The sequence below is a fragment of the Acipenser ruthenus genome, chromosome 16 (assembly GCF_902713425.1).
Source record: "Acipenser ruthenus chromosome 16, fAciRut3.2 maternal haplotype, whole genome shotgun sequence".
Taxonomy (NCBI): domain Eukaryota; kingdom Metazoa; phylum Chordata; class Actinopteri; order Acipenseriformes; family Acipenseridae; genus Acipenser; species Acipenser ruthenus.
The window spans coordinates 33,226,573-33,241,375 of record NC_081204.1 but is presented as its reverse complement, the minus strand read 5'-3'; the positions used below and the strand labels follow the sequence as shown (position 1 = coordinate 33,241,375).

Genomic DNA, 14,803 nt, shown 5'->3' with positions numbered 1-14,803 from the left:
CACAGCCGGTTGGGACTAGTTGCATCAGATAAATAACACAATAGTGTCAGTTAAAAGTAGAACAACGACTCAGATTACATGGATTTTAATGAGTCGGTTCCATGAGTTATTGAAGTGTAAATGTTTCTGATCTCAGATTGATTGATATTGGGTTTTTTTAGAGTGTTTTTTAGTGATGTGAAATTACTGCTGTCTGCTTCTGGTCATCTTGCCAGGACACACTTGTAACCAAGGCATCTGTCTCAATGGGTTTATTCCTGCTTTAAGAATGAATAAATAAATAGAAAAAATAGTTTTGAATGAATTCATCCATTAACCACAGACACCCAATAATAAATGATCATGTAAAAACTATAAGGAACATGACAGTTGAAGCCTCTTTCCAGCTAACAAGAAATAAAATATGAAAGCATTACTGAACTCTTCAAATAAACACGTTGCTTTTATCATTTACATCACAGCACTAAGTGCAACACTACAGTAATCAGATGTGCCATTAAGAGTGACTGGGAAAACACATTTAATTGAAAGGAAGGGACATAGAAAATATATTTTGTAGACTTTAATGAGAGATAAAATATTCTTAAAAGGGCAGAAACAGCACCAAAGTGCTACAGGCTGTGTTTCCTATTAACCTAATTGATACGGTTGGGCACAAATCGGATTTCAAAAAGGAACTGATGCTATCAGTCTTTGATTGAAAATCCATTCCTATTTTTATCATGCATTCTGTAGAAGGAAGAACTAGAACATACGATGTTATTACAAATTCCAGTCATGCAGTTCAGGGTCAGTGCTTTCCAATTAGTTCAAGCCTGAATCCCGTAATAATCTACAAAGGTAAAGTTTTTCCTACTTATGAATATGTTGGATTGACCTACATCTGTCATTTGTGAAGCTCCCCTTCATATAAAACCGCATCTGGACCGATGTATTCTACTCACACTTCATAAGAGCTTATTATTCCCACACAATACTGTTATTGAGTAGGAAAGCAAGTTTGAAAAGACGTTTCCTTATAGGGTGATATCATATTACTGTATGTGACCTAATATTCATCAGGCATGATTGTCCTCTCTACTGTAGCAACAAAAAACCTTGCAGCAGGTCGGTAGAACAGCAGGCCGTTCACTGTATAAAACCTTTAACAGACTTTTAGTATTGTTCTGTGTTCTCTGCCATGCTCCCTACATGTCTTGTCAGTCAGTGGTAGGTTTTGGTTGATATTATATCAATAAGCAAATCGAAGCATGGGCTTACTGAGATTCACCTGGACTGGGTCGCACAGTGACCAGGCATTGATTGGAAGACAATGAGATGACAGAGGTGTGCCCCTTCAGATAGGTAACACTGCTGCTGCCTAATTAAATCCTATACACGGCACCACTGAGCTGTTTGAATCAGACATGGAGGACATTTTCTCTATTAGTGTTCAAACGTAATGAAAGCATGCAGTAATTTAATGAACACAGCACAAATTTCTTCACATATTATCCACCATGGAGAGTAAAGACCATGAGTGTTTGTGTGGATGTGTGTTTGTGTGTGAGTATTTGTGTGGGCGTGTTTTTGTGTGTGAGTGTTTGCTTTAAAACCTGATTCAAATTGACTAAGGTACTGTACTGTAGGACTTGGTATTGGTAAAATCCATTAGGAAAAAAAACAAAAAAAACACATCAAGAATAAAAAATTAAAGAGCCGGTAACAGTGGCTAGGGAGAGTGATTTCCAGACTGTACTCCGTCTCATTGTTCAAACAATAGAAAGATGTTACATGCTACATCTGTGCTGCGAGATTAACATCATGCCAACAGAACTGGGACGCAATAAATCAGACCATCACACAGCAGCTCGCATCGACCTAACATTGTCCGAGGCAGAAAGGATGAATTCCCATAAATATGAGGATGCAGACATCAACGAACTGAAAAAAGATATCAAGACAGTACTGACATCTTGTTCTCAGTCCTTCGTGCATCTGGGGAATCAATCAGCGCTCGCTGGCTTCAGCAGATGGAACTCCAGAGAGTGCCTGTAACAAATGCTGGAAAATTCAAGTCCTTTGATTTTACCATCTGTTTAGATTTCAATAAAAATGTAAAATGTACTGTATCAACGTTGGTTATTTAATTTCACTACGACAGGAGTAAGGAATGGGGTACAAGGTAGTTCTTCTTTCGCTTCTTCTTTCTTGAGACGATAGCCAGTACTCCCACAAGGACTAGGGAGATGAGAAGAAGAATAATGTCTCCAACCAACGTGCTGGTCCAATCTACCCGTTCTCCCTCATACATTGCAAGTCTGTGTAAATTACCATAAATGTTCCCATTTATTGCTGAAAGACAAAAATTTTACCTGAACAAATTCTATTTTAAAAAATAATAATTATAGAATGATTGCTCTATTAATACAATGAAGAGTTGTATTGTTCTAACGCAGTGAAGTGTAATCAGCAGTGCCTGATCCAATCAGCCAAAGTTAAGAAAAAAAAAAATGATAGAATAATTTAAGAGTTTGCAGGCAATCAGGCATTGCTAAAAAAACTTCAAAGTCTGTCTGAAGTCTGGCTTTAATCTAAATCACAGCGACATACAGTATACTCATAAGCAATATTAATACCACAAGCATTGGCCTCAAATTATGGCAAGCATTCTGTTAAAATGCCAACGTATCAAAGCCACTTGTGTGAACTGCCTGACTGAAACATTCTGTGTCGTATTAATACAGGGGTCCCTATTCCAGCTGTGCGTGTTCACTCATGCAGCACAGTAATAACTCCTTTGTCTGCTCTGTATATTGGAGATGTCTCAGACACATGGCTTGTTTTTCGAGTGGACTTATTTACATCAAAATGAAACATGTCGTACCCAGACTGTCCGTGCATCCTGGTTTAAAATTGTCATTTCAATCAAGCATTGTAATCAATTCACAATAGCATCTAGACTGGAAACACCACCTGTCTGCTGTTTCGAAACTGAAGTTCTATTATTATTATTATTATTATTATTATCATTATTATCATCACATTTCGATGTGAGAGGAGGTGCATCAACTTACCATGCATTTTATTGCATTCACGAAACCTTTCATTTTGCTGATTGATTTCACTGATTTCTTTTTTGTTGTATATTTTTATATTGTTCTCAAGGTACCAGGACTGATTCGCATCAAAAATTAAAAAGAGGAGGCTGAATTCTCTGTCGACGTCTTTCCTGGTTCTTTCAGCATTAAGGGTACCCTTTTGACATGTGATTAAAGGACCAATCAAGCCGCTGTGCAAATCCTAACAAAAGATGAAGAAAATGAAGTTAAAACTGTGGTCTGGTCTGTGCAACAGTAGTGGATCAACCCAGTACATCACCAGCTACTCAGCTTGAGTACTGTGTAAACCTCATATTAACTTCATGTTTTTACCCAACACGTATTGAGTACATCCTGCCATTGAAAAAACTATAGCATATACTATTTTACAAAGTACATGCATTTTGTACACAGTTCACACTTTATATACAAGGTTCACAGTCTACTCGGGTGCTGGTTTTCTTTTTATATAGCTGCATACATGAGGTGTGTTTTTACATAAGATGCATGTTATAACAAGAGTGTTATACAAAGTAAGTGTTATACAAGGTAGCCCAAGACAGTTCAGTAATGTGCGTTAAGACAGGGTGTATGCTATACAGAGATGCATATTGTATTGCAAATATATAGGCTAGTTCTCATAAGGATTTACACAAATCTTATTCTTAAGCTATTTGCAGAGGCACAGCGGGGTTTTTGGGTTTTTTTTTTTTAACCTATTTATCATCTGTATGCATGCACTTACAGTTGCCAAGGTTACAGTATGGCTTGGCCAAAAATATTTTTAATTCAGAAAGAATGCATTCATTCTACACACACCTGGTGCCACAGCCATCTGATTGCAAGGCTTTATTATAAAATATTAAATACTCCTGATGGTTCATGCATTAGCCTTTCATCTTAAAGGCTTGGGATCTGATTTGAAGTGTTTGTAATGCACAACATCAACATCTCTAGAAATACAAAGAGGAGGAATGTGTTTGTAAGCCCCAGAGGTGAGGTGAACTGCAGTATGAGACACCAGGTGAACTGCAGTATCAGAGACCAGGTGCAGTCAGGTCATTTAAACGGGTCTTCTATGCTACAGATCTTCCCATATACAAGATTCCCATAGTAAAAGCATAGCAACGTCTGATACAGCATAGGGAAGCATTGTAAAAAAATAGTGGGGTATGGTAAAGCATATTAATATGCATGGCAAACCAGGGTAAACTATGGTAAAACTGCAAAAATAAAGTGCAAAAATATGGTTAACTTTTATAAGGTTTAGCCAGATGAACTTGATAGACTTTGCCATGCATCTGGCCCTAAGGGTTCAAAACCTGCAATAAACAGTTCGACTCATCTTTCTGAGGATGGTTTCAGAGTGTTCAACTCAAGTGTGGAAAGGTGTTTTTGTTGAATTGTGTTTTTTTGTAGGGCAAAGTTAAAAGTTTAATTAAAAAAGTTTACCACTTTGCTGTACTCTTTATTTTAAGGTTTTTGTAAAACTACAGCCGAATGGAAAAATCCAATAACTAAGCAATTACATTTACTGGGTCTACCATGGAGTAATAGGCCCATGCGTTACAAGCAGAGTCCGCCGGGCCGGTCCAGACCTCTCTGGGATATTCCATCTGTATGTAATAATCTCCCCTGTGCAGAGTAACAACAGACTTAACAGTTACCAATGCAAAATACATATGGACATGCATGTCATATTACTGGGTTATGAATGGAATTCATCCAGAAATCTCAACAGCATAGAGAATATACTTTGCAAACATGCAAATGAACTAAATGTTCATGCAGGAGAATTTGCACATTTGTGTTAGAACTGCCTTCTGTTATGAGAACGACTTTGTCTTCAGTTAATGATCTTAATTGCTCCAGGAAGAAATTAATTGGGAGCTTAAACCAACTGAGTGGATCGGAAGTGCAAATAAGAGGTGTGTTATCACTGTGCCCGTGTACAACTCAGATTGAATTGTATATTAACTAACGTGCAACTTTCTTCCTGTGAAGTTCCAGACAGTGGTACACACTCCTGCATTAAATCAATGGCGTTTTTCAACTCCCACTGTGCTTTGTCAGCTTTTAAAACATGTCTGCGATGTCACCCTTTGATCTTTTGATTGATTAACTCTAATAATCTTCTAACTAAAAGTAGCTGTGTGGCTTTGAAGAGAAGGGGAGTGAAGGGCAGATATATTTTTGATTCGTCAACAAAACCACAGTCAGAACCATTCAACAGAAAACTGAATACCATTTTATTATGCAACACTCATGTCAACAATTAGTTGATTATAGTATTACACATTTCAATTGTAACACTTAGAAAAGGGCTTGCAATTTCAGTTTAGCATTTTACATTTCATATAGCTTTTGCATTTATGTTGTTTAACCATTCGAACAAGCTTACAGCCTACTTAAATATTGCCTGAATACTTCTTGAAAACCGACCACTGGCAATGATATTTACTCTCCATTCCTGGTTCACATTCCTTTGTTTTTTGCATTTTTATTTTTCTAATGCCACGTTCATGTTTTACAGCTCTGCGTACCTGGTTCAGCGGCAGGGATATTGCCTCTGTTGGTCTCCTGGGCACCATGTGCATGTAGAGAGTACTTGCGGGAGGCTTTATTTTTAAAAACTATCAAAATGATATCGCCGACCTCAGCCCGGATCAGGGGACCTGTAACGAAAGATTACTGTTAAAGCACAGTGCAGATATACGGGTACTAGTGTAGTCCTGTACACCATTATGATACCATTGGTATGAAACATACCATTCTACCAATGGCTTGTAGCTCTGTAAACGTAAATGATTCCCATCGGGGATCTGGTTTTAATCTCACAGATTAACTATTCCCTCTGTCTCATCAATCAGTGCATTGCTAACCTGCTCCTTTGGGGTTCCTAATTGTCACCTGCAATTTCATGTGCTTCTTAAAAATAACATATCTTACAACTATAAGCTGCCCCTGTGCTGCGTCTGAATTTGGATTGACTAGGATCTCTCTTAGGCAGTCATTTTCATTACAGAGAGAGAGACAGCATGTTATCTTTTTTGTGTGCATGGATGCGTGTCTGCGTGTGTGTCTATAAAGTGCCTTTTCAAATAAGCCGCACTGTCAGATTTGAAGACTGGCCTTGATTTCTCCTCAGAAAGCACTCTAGTTTTATAGTGGGCTTGGTAATTATCTCTGCACGCCACCTGCACTCTAAAGATAACTGTTCGTAAAATCCATACTATAAAATTTTTATTGATTGGCATTAACAACACAAGAGAAATAAAAGAACTTTCTTTACCTGGCAGGTGTTCATTGCAGCTCAAAAGCCATTTCCCAATGTTCCTGGGCACCATCTCGCCAGTCACAAAAGTGGCTGGAAATAGACTGACCACATCTGTGCGCTGGTGTCTCACAGTCAGTGCCTGTCCATGGAAGAAGGCCGTGTGGACGTCTGTCTCGCTTCCCATCCCCAATAAATGCCACGATATTGAGTTTCCTGCACACATCTCCAAGCCGGGTAGATTTCCATACATGTAGCCGTTGATAGCTGCATTAAACAAACATTTTAAACACCATCCGATATCATTATTATCGTTAGCTTATTATTGTATTCTAAAATGAGTGCTAACCAATGCTTTACAATCCAATTTCTTACCTTATCAGCTGTATTAACATTATTACTGCCTGTGCCCAAACCCTTTATTGTCATTTATTTTGGTTAACCTTTTCTACCTTAATTTGCAGGCTATGCAAATACTAAAATACTAGAGATGTATCCTGGTCACATGATTTGATTGCAGCTTGACCATTGAAATTTGAACCAGAACACAAAAAGAGACTGGAAACCAGGGAGCTGCAGAAACGCATCTACAGTGCTTTCATCAAGTGCAAAATGCAAGCTAAGACCCAAGAGATCTTCTATAGAGTCATCGGCATTGCTGGTGTTATGGATATGGATTTCACAGCCTCGGTTAGCCCTCCTTTAAATGATTACACCCTACAGAGCATGATGTTGCTGTCTCTGAACGCCTCATCATCTCGGTCCACGGTCCCGGGATCGCTGCAGAACCTCTGAATGTTCTCCTCAAGGTACCAGCTCAGGTTCTCATCAACGTTCATAAACATCAACAGGAAATCCTTGTCCACATCGGAACGAGTTAAAGACACACCATCTAAGATGCCTTAAAAACACACACAATATTATCATTATTATCATTATTATTATTATTATTATTAGTAGTAGTAGTAGTAGTAGTAGTAGTAGTAGTAGTAGTCGCAGTAGTGGTAGTCGTAGTAGTGGTAGTCGTAGTAGTGTATTTGTAATACATACTAAACTGTCATCCCATAAACCGAAGGATTTAACACTGTAGTCAATCATACTGCAGAGGCGCAGTTACAGTAAACTCCTGGGTTCAGATCTGACCTGGCTTGCAGGTGAGCAGAGCCCCGATCAGGCCGGATGCGATGTCTCGGGGTGCGTCCACATGGGAGTGGTAGGCCCATGTCAGACAGCTGGGATCGTCAGCCGTTGGGGCGTGGTCCACGTTCACATTCCAGGTGTATTTGTGGGACCCACCCGGAGGAACGGCATCATCCAGCTTAGCACTGCCAGACATCAGGTCTGGGTACAGAGCACCTGGACAAAGAGGAGCAAAGGATTAATGTTAAACTGAACTTCTACTGCAAAATGCACTGTTCTGAGGAAACACAACCAAAGTAGGGGGAAGGAAATGTCCTTCACCAAGTCCTGATTTTTCAGAAATACCTTGCTGAGAATTACTAAAACGATCACGGGCTAACAATCTAGCTGAACCCTCTCCATAGTTACCTGGATAAATGTAGTCATTATTTGAAGAACTAAAGCTCTGATGATTCCTATAATAACTATAATCAGTTCAGAGCAGACTTGTGCACTTCGGCTGTTTTTTCTCAGAACAATATCCTACCTGAACTAGAAATTAAACCTTCTGAAACTCAGCTCGAACTGGAAAAGTATTTTCAATACCTACTGCTCCAAATAACATTTAGGGGAAAAAGGGCAGTAAAAAATGTTATAAATATGTAAAATAAGGGTGTCCAATCACGGTCCTGGAGGGTCAAGATTCCACTCCAGGTTTAACAGGTAAAATGAGATCATGAACAACTTCAGGGTCTGCATGGAGGTTTAATTGGTTCAATTTGAAACAAGGTTGGAACAAAGACCAAAAGTGGAAAGCCAAACTTTGGACACTCCTCATGTAAAGTAATATTAAAGTAAATTAAAAGACTTAAGACAGCAATAGTAACAATATGCAAAAACGGAACAAGGACTGTGATCTCTCCAGAGTTTCAGGGCTTGCCTTCAGAGTCCTTCTTGTAGAAGACGCCATGCGGATGGATGGAGTAGGGCCGCAAGGCAAAGTTTTTCAGGTGAATGATGATCTCATCCCCCACTTCAGCTCTGATCAACGGACCCAGGAACCCGAGCCAAGCTGGCTGGGTCACTTCAGTGCTGTACGTGGAGTCAGAGTATTGTTTATACACTGCTTTCTTATAAACTCTGCCTATCCTATCTGCACCTCCGGAGAGGAAATTAGCAGCTTCTCTGTAAAATAAAAAAGAGGACGCATTTGAGTAAACATTGCATTTTTAGAAAGCCTGGTAGTTAAATACTTGTACCCTGTGTACAAGGGGAATTCGAGTGTTAGTTCTATTATTGAGATGAATTAGAACGCTCTTTACATAACCCTGAGTCCAGGATGTTGTGCCACATGTAGCACTTTGTATTCTAGTCTTTAGAGAACATTCATTCACTCTGTGGAATAATGTGCTCTATAGAGCAATGTGTGACTAATTACTCTCATTTTGAATTTCAATAAAAACAATCTTGAATTGATTCTCCACGCAGTTGCCTATTGAATTTAGCACTTTCCCCCTTATCAAAATGTTTTCATGCTCACAGCCAGTATTGGAAATGCTTTGAGACCTCCGGCGGATAGCAGCTTGCAGTTGGAAAGGGATCACTGATAAATCCAAGCTACAGTAATAATCAGTTCTTTCAGTGGGGCAACTGCAGTCATTTGGAGGCAGCTTCACCTCACGCTGTGTGCTGGTAGTACTTTTGTAACGGCACATCTCCTAATATAATTGTGCATGTCAAGGTCACCGGGGAGGTCATGAGAAGGAGCTGTAGTTAAGATGTGATGCAACCCCCACCAGAAGGAATACGTATAATAACTGACATTATCTTCAAAAGAATGAATGTCCTCTGCTGTCACCGGACTATCCAAATGCTATACTGTCACACATGGAAATAACAGGACTGGAAGTAAATGTGAAAGTACGAATGAACGGTCAATGCAGTTAGACTAATGGTGACATACTCCTACAGATTACCTGGGCACACCCTTAGCATATTCTACTTACTCTTCCTCTGTGAAGTTTTGTCCTATTATTTCATTCCTGCCAGTCGGGATGTAATCCCACTCAATTTCCCGAATTCCCAAGAAATAGAGTCTGGTGGCACCTCTGACTGAGACCAGCAGGTTCAAAAAGCAAAAAGCTCGGAGCACCAGAGACATTTTCATTTGTGTCTGCTTCCAGGTTGAACCCTTGCAAGACAACACAACACAGTTTAAATTGGGAACCCAACCCCCACATCCCAAGCATTTCACAGCAACATGTATGGTAGTTGTCTTTTTTTTTTTTTTTTTTTTTTTAATTTTAGTCGTTGCCAATTATTTTCTCCCAATTTGGAAAGGCCAATTATTTTATTACGGTCGGCTCACCGCTACCACCCCTGCGCTGACTCGGGAGGGAGAAGATGAACACACGCTGTCCTCCGAAGCGCGTGCCGTCAAGCCGACCGCTTTTTTTCACACTGCATACTCACCATGTAGCCACCCAAGAGCTACAGCATCGGAGGACAACGCAGCTCTCGGGCAGCTTACAGGCAAGCCTGCAGGCGCCCGGCCAGATTACAGGGGGCACTGGTGCGCGGTGAGCCGAGGACACCCTGACCGACCTAAGCCTCCCTCCCCCCGGGCGACGCTCGGCCAATTGTGCGCCGCCCCTTGGAAGCTCCCGTCCTCGATCGGCAAAGGAATAGCCTGGATTCGAACTCGCGACTTGCAGGCTATAGAGCGCATTCTGCACTCACGTGGAGCGCCTTTACTGGATGCGCCACTCGGGAGCCCCCGGTAGTTGTCTTTTTAATGCCATTACATCTACCAGACCTGGGGGATGAGATCATCCGACATTTTTAATTAGCTATCCTAGGGTATTCTTTCTGCAGTTATTTTTCTACTTGGCTATTAAATACAGTATACATACTTACAATTGTATTTATATATGTATTAAGCAGTTTTATATATGTGTGTCTGTGTGTGTATGTGCATGTGTGTGTGCGTGCGTGCGTATGTGTGTGTGCGTGCGTGCGTGCGCGTGTGTGTGTGTGTGTGTGTGTGTATGCATGTGTGTGTGCGTGCATGTGTGTGTGTGTGCGTGTGTGTGTGCAATATTTAAGCACCTGGCAGTAAAGGGAAGTGGAGGTGAAAAGGGCTTTCCAATTCAATTACACAGAACAGCTCAGTGGTATTGCTTCTGTGGAACCAACCTCTGTGTGTCTGGGTTATTTATAGATATACTTCAGAAACTAGAGTTAAAATCAGACAAATATTTCTGCAACAATGACTTTCACTAAAGATGCTAAGAGTTCTCATCAAGAAAAAGCTCATTTAACATCCACAGTACCAATAATTTCTGTACTATTGATTAAAATCCACATGATTTATTCTATATTCATGTCGTCCAGTAAAAAAGGCTGATGCTATCTAGTTGTCAAAGGTTTCGGCTAATGCCTTCAGCACTTTATAAGCTGATGGGTTGGTAGTCCAGTTTGCTTAAATGAATCATCTGGATATGACTCGACTTGCACTCAGGAAGAAAATAAATGTATTAAAAAGAGGGTTATCTTTTTTCACATGGTGCTACTTATATATGATAATTAACCTTCCTACAAAGTGTCAATACTACAGTATTATAAAACTATATGCCTTTGCTCATGTCAGCGGGCTGTGCCTGTGCTCAGGTCGTGACTGCAGACTGAACCATTCAGTTAATTTAAACGTACACATATTTTACAGTGTACAGCGAAACAATTGATGGCTGATTCATAATGCATTTAATTCACTAATGTGATTCAAGGACCTTTTTAAGTTTTAAGTGTGGCTAGATGGGTACATCAATTAGAAAAAGAAAAAGGGTTTAGGTTTCATAACAGTCACGCACATTGCACTCTTGAGTTAAAAGTGACAGGAGTTGTGCCATATTTTTTTCAATTACTGTTGATGTAGTGATGCAACTGAATGTGGTACAGTATATGCAATACGTATTCTTTACTATATACAAGCTGCATCTCCCAGTTTCAGTCAAGATGCACTGTAATAGAAGGCTGAAATTGTACTTTGATGGCAGTGTAATGTGTACTGCACAAAAATGTATTAAATCCAAATAGAATTTAGCCAAAAATCCAAATTCCATCTGCTAGTAAAACAAGTGAATGTCGTATCTGCTGTACGGTAAACATTCTATTTTATTAACGGATCATAAAAGTTTATCTGTTCTTTCATTTTTGAGTAGCATCTCTTCCATCTGTCTGCGCTATCAACTTCCACCTTGATCACAGTGACCTTGGGGTTTCTGTCAACTTTCCCTATTCACATTGTGGATTCACTTTCACTTTGTTGAATTAGATCACAATAGCTTCTCTTTCATTGTATGTATGCGTGTATGTCATATTGTATTTTTCTTGTTCAATACTTCTATATGTGCTTTTGCCTAGTATACTGGACACTCCAATAAGATAGCTAAAAACTATTTCAATTGGGGTATAGCGACTTCTAATTATTTGTGAATGTTGACACATGTACAGGTTGCACCACATGTACCAGATAAATGATAGGACATCTAATATTTTACATATTTAAAAATACAAAGCAAGTGCACAAACCAACCTGGATAGATGATGTACCATTTAGTTATTTAAAAAGCATGATGGGATTTTATATGTGCAATGAATTGTTTGTGATTATTATGAGACTTGAATAGTGATCTCAGAAATGTATGGCTTCTCTTGGAAAAGCTTGTCCTTTCTTGTTCAAATTTTAGTGTGAAATACAGTTGATTCAAAACTGTGTTCCAGGGCACATCACACTCCTGGGCACAAAGGGTGTCACAAGAGCGTAATGGCTTGTAACTAGATTCAGTTCCTTAATCGCTGTTAAAACAAACAAAAACTAAAACTTAACCTATTTCCAGCAATACTGTTACTTTTTACTTTTGTCTCTTCGCATAAGCATGTCAAAGTCAGAAAAAAGATTAAAGTTTTCATCTGAAGTCAGCTACAGTATTTTATTAACATTATCAAACAAATATCAATGTGATTGATGTGACTTTGAGGTAAGCATTGCAATCACATTAAAGTTGACACTTGATGGCTCTACAGTGTACAGACGTTTGAGTCTCAGGTGACAGTATGGTTAGTGTCAGTTCGTAATTCAGTCAAGAATTCCGTCACACAAGAATGACTGCATTCACCAGTTTTGATGGCTTAAGCCAGTTACAGTGAGGTGGGGAAGCATATTAGTGTTGCACAGTGCGCTGAGGCCCAAAGGTGAAACATTGTGCAACACTGATGTAGATCCCTCCTGGAAAACACCAGCTGGATTAACAGATTTAAAGTGTGGCAGTATCTGTTATCTGAATTTCATTCAAATATATGTGCTGCACACTGGAGTTCTACTCTTGCAAGCGCCATTCACTGCAGTTCAGCAATAAAGACTGAACATGTGAAATGTCATAAGGGCTGACGCTGATGCTCAGGTGTGTCAGTAACTCGACTGTTTTCTTTTGAATCACTAAGGTGGAGGACTGGGTTACCAGGGTTTATGAAGGCAGTGACAGGAAAATCAGTTCACATAATCTAAGCAGTTGTAGCAAGCAATGTATTTCAAGGCCTCTTCAGTACACTCTAGTTGTTTGTGCCATTTAGTAACTTTAATATGCTGTTTGCTATTAAAAGTAGGAGTTAATTAAAATGCTGAGATGCATTTTTTTGATGGGTTGATAGCAATGGAAACTGAGTATTACCCTTTCTGTAGGAATAGCACAAACAGCTGCAATATGAGTTTACCTACACTACCCCACGATCAAGCCTCAAGCCTGTCCTGGACTGCAAGGAGCACCATTTCATTTCAGGGCTGATTCAACACATCAGTCTACAAGGAACATGACGTTTTTTTTTCTACTTTTTTTGTTTTAATTGTTTCTAAGTGCTTTTTAAAACCTCGTAGTGTTTTACTCGATTCAGCTTTTCCATTTAGTGATCATTTTTCTGTTCCTCTAACATCCGTAAAAATGATACAATTACAAGGAGCTTCCCACACAGAAGCAATTACCTGTACTTATATAAGATGTCACTTAGCAACATTTATATCATTGTATTAAATCTGAACTTCCCAAATGTAATTTAGATACCATTAATATATATTTAAAAAAAAAGAAAGAAAGCTTTGTTCCCTTAGAGAATTTGATTTAAATCTTTCTACAAATGTAATTAATAAAATGAACGCAGACAGGACTTCATGTTGAAAATTCTCTACCACAGTGCGTTTTGCCTTTATTGTGTTATGTGCTGATGTGATAAGTAGAAAAAAAAACTATTTGTTTATTACTCCACTGGAGTTCATGGACACTAGCACACTAATATTTTAATATACAGTGCAGCACGTTTGTATATTTAAATAGCAGTGCAGTGTCTCACATGGGTTGGTGTATTGATTGATTATATAGTAGATCTAAATGATGCATGTAAAATAAGACGTGTTTTACTTATTCAATTTAGTTTTCATTTATATATATATTACGCCTTTCATACCACAGTATCTCAAAAAGCTTTACAAGGCGCTTAAAACAGAAAGACGTATGCAATATCTCGTAGTAGTGCATGTCAAAATTACAATAAACAATAACTCTAAAGCTCCAAATACCAAAATCCCTTGCTTATTGAATGCTTTATATAGTACAGTTGATGTTTGTACGCAATGCAAGACTCTTCGTGCGTATTTGCTTCACGTGACAGTATGAACTGCAGAACACCGCCCCTCTCCAGTCCTAGTGCAGTACTTCACATTTCCTCCTGCAGATAAATACTGACATTGACTAACATATAAACTGTAACATAGTGCAACATACTACGTTTCTTCATTTAAAATGTGAGAAAGAAACTAAGTTATTGAATTCAGTGACATACGACGATGTCACTTTTTCAATGTTTTTCAATTTCAGCTTCTCGGTCTGAGAACAAATCTTTGCAAAAATACCAGAACTACTACTGAATCCAGTTTTCGTTGCGTAAAGCAGAGACACGATACATTATTTTGCTGCTTTTGCTGTTAGTTAATATGCGCTCATGTAACTTCTGGTAAGTACACTATAAGGATAATGCTAAGGTGTTTATTTGTATATTTCACGTCCACCGCTGACACGATCACACAAAGTGTCTGAATATCTTTGTAATGTACTGCAACTACTGTTCTCTGCATTTCAGCAAACTGCTGTATTATAAACGTCTTCACATACTAACTCCTCCAGTACACCAGCACTCCTTGCGCCACGTAAACGGAGACCAGAGCTAGGACCCCTGGCCAATCAGAGACAAGGAAATGTGCTACGTCACCCAACAAGAACCT

The 14,803-nt window shown here is 39.1% G+C and overlaps 1 protein-coding gene across 1 annotated transcript; it reads right to left on the bottom strand.

Annotated features, from left to right (window-relative positions):
- Positions 1-2,134: 2,134 nt before the first annotated feature.
- Positions 2,135-10,312, bottom strand: LOC131697879 (hephaestin-like). Its single transcript, XM_058989622.1, is given in 11 exon segments — positions 2,135-2,334; positions 3,057-3,282; positions 4,610-4,668; positions 4,671-4,715; positions 5,624-5,755; positions 6,373-6,621; positions 7,076-7,255; positions 7,498-7,710; positions 8,414-8,658; positions 9,480-9,664; positions 10,289-10,312. Coding segments are annotated over 11 exon segments (1,758 nt in total).
- Positions 10,313-14,803: the final 4,491 nt, after the last annotated feature.